Source organism: Leopardus geoffroyi, chromosome C3, assembly GCF_018350155.1.
Source record: "Leopardus geoffroyi isolate Oge1 chromosome C3, O.geoffroyi_Oge1_pat1.0, whole genome shotgun sequence".
In the NCBI taxonomy this organism is placed as follows: domain Eukaryota; kingdom Metazoa; phylum Chordata; class Mammalia; order Carnivora; family Felidae; genus Leopardus; species Leopardus geoffroyi.
This window is the reverse complement of record NC_059338.1, coordinates 61183253-61189818: the sequence shown is the minus strand read 5'-3', so window position 1 is coordinate 61189818 and position 6566 is coordinate 61183253. Positions and strand designations below refer to the sequence as shown.

The following is a 6566-nucleotide window of genomic DNA, read 5'->3' as shown; positions in this document are numbered from 1 at the left end:
CAGCTAGGATGTTGAGAAGGGGCTGTCTTGATTATCCTGTCTCTCTCTCCCCCACACCTGGCCCAGCTGAGGAAAGAAAGAAAACTTGATATTTATAGCTGCCCAAATCTGCCCCAGAAAGCCAGAGACACAAGTTTCTTTACTATAATTGGGGCGACAGTGATTTTGCTTCTTCATGTCGTTCCAACCCGTACAGCGGAATTAATGCCATCGACTTGGAGGAATAATTCTGAGGGATCAGCACCCCAGGGCCTCTCGGAAACCTGCGAGCAGGTGGGAGCAGGGGCGGAGAGGTGGGTCCTCTGAGCACCTCCCTTGCAAGAAGGCGGTGCGCACGGGGGATGGGTGGCCCTTCGGTTTCACAGGTGGCGAGGCTTCCAGCTCGAGTGGGCAGCCTCCAAATCGCTTCCCATTGCTCAAACTTAGGACGAAGCCGAGAAAGCCGCAGGCGGCGGGCCGCAGGGCTCCATCGGTCCTGGCCATTTTCTCGCCTCCCAGGACTCGCCGGCATCTCGCCCCGCCGTCAGTTAAGCACAGCGATAATCAATCAGCCGCTGCCCTCGCACTGTCAGCGGAGTCAGCAGGCACGTGATGAAACGCGCCGGCTGCGCGGGACTCCATCCAGCCCTGCATCCCTCCATCCGCGCGCCCGCCCTGCCCTTCCGGCTGCCGCTCGCCGCTCAGCGCGGGCCCCCAGGCCGCCCGCGGCGCCCGCACCAGCGGCCGCGCGGGGTGTGCGCCCGCGGGGCCGGGGCGCGAGGGCGGGCGGCGGGGCGGCCTCGGGGCGCCCGCGCCTCCGGCCGCCCGGCCCACGTGACCGCCCCTCCTCCCGCCTCCCAGTCGCGCGCACGGGCCGGCGCCTCGCCTGCGGCGCGCGCTCGGCTGGTCCCCGCGCCCGGGAGCAGAGGCGGCGGCGGGAGCGGGCCAGCCAGGCGGCGGGGAGGGGGGGGGGAGCGGGCGCGAGCGGCGGGCTGCCGGGGCGGCCTGTGCACGGCGGCGGCGACGGCGGTGGCCTGAGCCGCGCGGTTCCGCATCCGCCGAGTGTGATGAGGCTGCCCTGCGTCGGGGCTCCGCTCGCCGCCAGCTGACAGCGCCGGCACCCAGCCCGCCCGCGAGGGCTGACGCCGCGGGGCCGTGACCTTGGCCGAGGAGGTAAATAGGGGAGGTGGGAGGGGAGGAGGCGGCGCCTCCCCGCGCGCCCCGCACCCACCCTCGCTCGGCGCCCCGCCGCGCGGCCGCCCCGGGAGCCCCGCGCCCCTGCCGGGCTGCGGGCGCCGCGCTCGCCCAGGTCCGCGGTGCTGAAACTGCTGCCATTTGTGGCGCCCGGAGAGCCAGGCGGCGGGAGCTGGGTCTCGCTGCTCTCCTCCGCTTGGGCTGGTTGCTCTGAGGCTCCTGCAGCCGGGCTGCCACGCGCGGGGACCCAGGTAATGGCCCGAGGGGTTGACTCCCACCAGGTCCCGTGTTCGGGACGGATTCTGGAGCCTTTTCGCACAGACCGGGCACGGTTCCCTCCTGACTTCCGAAGTGCAGTGGAGGGGAGGGAGCGGGTGGCGGGCAGTGCCGGGCAGGTGCAAGTGGGCGAAGCTCCCCGACTCCCAGAGGGAGACCCGGGGAATGAAGAGCGAGAACGGCACGCAGACTGGGCCTGTGCGATGCGCTGCCTGCGGGGAAACTAGCCGGATACCTGGGCGCGCGTGTGCCGCCGCAGGGTACTGCCTTTCCGCCCTTTTGGGAAAACATCATCAAGTCGCTATGCAAGTACTGGGGACCAGAGAACTCTCTGTAGCGCGGAAACGGTAACCATGGGTTTTTTAGGTGAGCCTCAAACACTTTTGAAAACGAGTATCCAGAAGATCAAGTCACTTAAAACCACAGCCCAATGACTATTCTAACTGAAAGACTGTCATTTCTCACAAATCCCTGGGGGTACAGTAGGTGTATATTCAATTTTTAAAAATCTGTTTCTGTGCCGCTTCCTCCAGCCAGCCTCTCGGCAAGTGTGCCCGGTGTGGGAGCTGTGGATTATGAAGACGATTCAAGTCAACCCCCTGAGCACCACCACTCACATCTCACTGAAGTCTCTCTAACCCTCTGCAGGGCAGACGGATCGTTCCAGTGCCTGAGAGCTGACCAAGTGTGGGGTGACATGGCCCAGGGGAATAATTACGGGCAGACCAGCAACGGGGTGGCGGATGAATCACCCAACATGCTGGTGTACAGAAAGGTAAGGATTTCTTCACTTTCTTGAACAAAGGGAAACTTTTGTCTTCCTTGATTTTGTTTTCTTCCCGGAATATATACTAACTTTGTGGCCTCAGACTTGCCAAATCACAAAGTACTGCACACTATACTTGAAGATGGTCTGAGATTCTCAAGTGTGTAGGGACGCAGTGAAGTGAATGAGGCTGGCCGTACTCCTCCCTCAGCTTCCCTGCCGACTTCACGCAGATTAACAGTACCCGCAAGTTTGGGCATCACATACTTTGTTACACCTGTGATTTTGTAGCATCCGTAATAGTTTTCAGAAGCTTTTTCATATACTCCCCTAAGCATTTGAGTTATAAGGATGGTATAAAGGTATCGCATTTTAGAGATGAAAAGACCACTTTGCAGTTCAGCAAAGAGTTAATGTGCCTATGAATCTATGGTTGGTGTTAACAGTTTACTTGCGACTAAACTTTTCTTGTTTTTTTTTGTTTTTTTTTGGTTTGTTTTTTGTCTTAGCCTAAATTATTTTTTACTTTGGGTTATTTTTATGGTTTTGTTTATGGGTATTTATGTTCCAGTGTCATATGAATCCTACATAAACGTTATGGTTGCTTTTTTTTTTCTTGCCCCCAAGTGATCTGATAGCTTTATACACTTTATTGCAGCTATCAGCAACAAACTTCTAGACACTGAGCCACCATAATAAAGATGCATTTGAATATTGTGTGTGCTTTAGAGTGGTTGCTTAGGTAACTTCATTCTGGTCATAATCAACAATAGTCCTAAAATGAAGGAAGCAATATTCTTTATTTAACTTCTGTGCCAATCGTTTCAATTGCATTTTATGCTGGGATTATTTTTCCTTAGCATATTATCTGTAGCACTTATGGGGCAAGATTTCTTTGGTTAACATTAGCAATAACGAAAAGGAAGTCATACCTTGGAATCAAGAAAATTGTTAAAGGTTTTAATTAGCATGAGCCCATTGAAGAGTCCAGGATGAGTTTGTGTATGTTCTTTCATGAATAAAGCTGAAAAGCTGTCTGCTTTCTTGACCTGTGATAAATCTAACCTCTTCTATGTGGGCCCAAATCACCGAGAGATGGTGACGAGTATGTGTTTGAGGCAATATTGGTATTGCTTTCATGTGAAGGTGAATGGACATCCTGATGCAATGTTAGTTGTTTTTCTCTTTAGCCATACAAACAGTATTGTATTGTGTACCTGTGAATGCAGTTTTTTGTGTCTGGGACAACACAGTATGATGGGAAATAAAAATTGGAGATTAGTTGCTTATTTTAGACCTAAAGCATCCCAACTGGATAATCAAGAACATAATCCACTTGAGCCTAAATTATTATGATTGTATTGCTACATCGATCGAAATAACTGGATATTTGCCCATTCTAAATAGAATTCGTTCTGAGAAGAGCTGTTTGGAGGGCAGTTATGTGTTTTTAAGTAAGTTACGATATTTTTATTGTTTGGTATGCTTTGAATATTAAAATATGCAAGAGATGAGAATCATATGTTCTATCTTCTAGGCATGTACATGTGGAAAGCTGGACTTTTGGATGTAAAATTACAGTAGTTAGCTACTCTTGTTTGGTCAAACACTATATTCTTTTTCTGGTTCCTTATAGAAGGTTAGGGTCACATTGATCAGACACCTAATGCTTATCTTGATTAGAAATAAACTTAATATGACATGAATCTGTGTGTCTCATTTTAGTCAATTATTATGAGAATAAATGAAAATATGAGGCTAGGAGTTTTAGAAATAGTTATTAGATTATTTAGGGTACCTGGGCTTCTTAGTGCTAATTTTGAATTTGCTCTGTAAGTTGTTGTGTGACATCAAATTGCTGATAGGGCTACTGGTAAGTTAACAGACTATGTCTTCAGGGAAAGAGTATAATGCCTCATTCTTTTCAACATTATCATTTTGTTGGTTAAGCTTGGAAATGCTTGTATTACTTATTTTGCCCTCCTTTTATTACTGTGTTTAGTATTAATGACACAATTTATTTTTAGAAACTATTTCTCTGCTAAATCATTTTCAGAAAAAAAAATAACTCAGTTCAGTAAATTGTGCTCATAATGCTTGATTATGGATTGCCTATCTATCCTTTTATTCTCCAAAAACACATATTTTGTATTTGTGATATAAAGAATAATGTATAAATACCAGATAATTTATATAATAAGACACACATCAAAATGGCCCATGTCTGTTTGGAGACATACACCCTGACGTCATGGTTTCATGTGACCGTTTTACCCCTGTTTCTTGCACCTTATTTGTATTTATATTTTCAGTAGAGGCTCGATTTTAATGTGAAGAACAGCAAAGTAGTTGGAGAGACGTATAGGACTGGTATCTGTTACTAGGATGTTTCATCTCTACCTGCTTAAAGGAAGAAGCCCTGGGTTACAAACGCGTAGCAATCAAGAAGTCAATCACAGGTTTAGAAAAGAACTTGGGTACCATGGCACATTGCTCAGTAGCAGTGGAGAGAGTGGATAAATTGCTGTTTTTATCCTCTCATGCCAGTTTTCCACTTTTGCTTCATTGTTGAAACATAGTTCTTGGAAATAGGTTTTGAGCTAGAAACATTCACCGGTGTTCTCACTGTTTCCCCTCCCCCGCAGGCCACCTCTTGTTTATACCAGGATTGTGGTGCTTCACACACACTAAAGACATGTATGTGCCGTTTCCGTTTTATCTGGGTAGGCTATGAATGACATGTTGTAACACATTCCTGTGAGAGAGGGGAACAGTGAATGGTTAGCAAAGTGGAATGCACAGACAAGAGCTGGGATGCATGCATTTCTTGTATTCGTCAGATGTGTCTCTCTCTTGTGAATACTCTCATCCAGATTATAGGAGTTCCTCCAAATGACGGGAGAATTCTAAAGGTCTCTTTCCATGGAGAATTCCGTAGTGACGTTATGGAAAAATATACAGTGTGTAGAAGGATGATGCTCCAGGCAGAGTGAGTGCTGCTGTGGTGCAGGCTATGGACAATCGTGGTGCTGCCTCACGGTCAGGGTTGGGACCTGCAGGTCAGCCTGGGATGTTTGTGAGCAGCTTTTTGGTTTCATGTAAGGCATCTCAGGTAGAAGGATGGGGTAAAATATGTAAAGGGTATTAAGAGATACAAACTTCCAATTGTAAATAAGTCACAGGGATGAAAACTACAGCATAGGGAATGTGGTTAATATTGTAATAATGTTGTATGGTGACAGATGGTGACGACAGTATGGTGGTGAGCAATGAGTAATGTATAGAGTAATGTATTAGGGTGTTGTACATCTGAAACTAATATAACATTGCACTTCACTAAAAGAATTTTAAAAAGAAAGGGTCTCTGTAGGCTTCATTTGATGTCAAGTACATTTTAAACATCCATATGGACACAGTATATGCCTTACCAATTTTTCAACTCACAACAGTGTTTTTTCATAAGCAAGTGATTAAGTTAGAGTCGTTATGCCATTTTATGTATTTGAGAACACTTTATTTGAAAGCTCATAAGATATGAGTCTCGGCCACATTTAATTTTCGGGCTTTCTAGGCTCCATCCGGGCAGGCCTTAACTAAGATTGGAATGAGAAGTAACCCACTTTCTTTTTTTATTTAAAAAAAAAATTTTTTTTTTCAACGTTTATTTATTTTTGGGACAGAGAGAGACAGAGCATGAACGGGGGAGGGGCAGAGAGAGAGGGAGACACAGAATCGGAAACAGGCTCCAGGCTCTGAGCCATCAGCCCAGAGCCTGACGCGGGGCTCGAACTCACGGACCGCGAGATCGTGACCTGGCTGAAGTCGGACGCTTAACCGACTGCGCCACCCAGGTGCCCCAGTAACCCACTTTCTTAAGAAGAGACCCACTGAGCTCCAGCTTGCCTTGGGTTCGGGAGGTTTCTTGAGACATTGGTAGAGGTGCTAGCCTAGAACGCAGTTTTGGCTTTGGTTGATGAGGCCCAACCACTGCTCCCTTCTCGCTCTGTTCCACAGGGCAGAATCCTTGTTCTGGACGCAGCACTGGCTGTGCAGGACGGCCGAGCTAGAACCCAGGGGGCAGGGACACACATTCCAAATCCGGTGTCTGGCCAGCATGCTGCCCACTAGACAGGATACATCACGTTTTGTCCAGCAGCTGACATTCCTGCATTTGAAAAACAAAATATCTAGGGCACCTTGGGGCCAGTATTTCAAATGGTCTGGAATGCCGGCCTCTCACCAGCAGAACTGCTCACAATGACCAATAATTTTGCTATTACTGCAGCAGCTATTTATGCTTCAATGGCCAGAAAAGAAAATCAAAATATTTTCCTCATTCACTACCTTGGTG

At 48.2% G+C, this 6566-nt stretch overlaps 1 protein-coding gene across 9 annotated transcripts in view; it reads left to right on the top strand.

The window, feature by feature from the left end:
• The first annotated feature begins 961 nt into the window (after positions 1-961).
• Positions 962-6566, top strand: part of RGS7 (regulator of G protein signaling 7) — a 525490-nt gene continuing 519885 nt past the window's right edge. For 2 of the 9 annotated variants that reach the window (XM_045453097.1, XM_045453095.1), the window contains exons 1-2: positions 1276-1424; positions 2098-2224. In XM_045453097.1, the coding sequence (XP_045309053.1) occupies positions 2147-2224 (78 nt within the window). In that variant the 5' untranslated portion in view covers positions 1276-1424; positions 2098-2146. Of the gene's footprint in view, positions 1153-1262; positions 1425-1794; positions 1816-2078; positions 2225-6566 lie in introns of those variants that run through there. The other 7 variants (XM_045453091.1, XM_045453093.1, XM_045453096.1 and 4 more) reach the window with 7 other exon arrangements.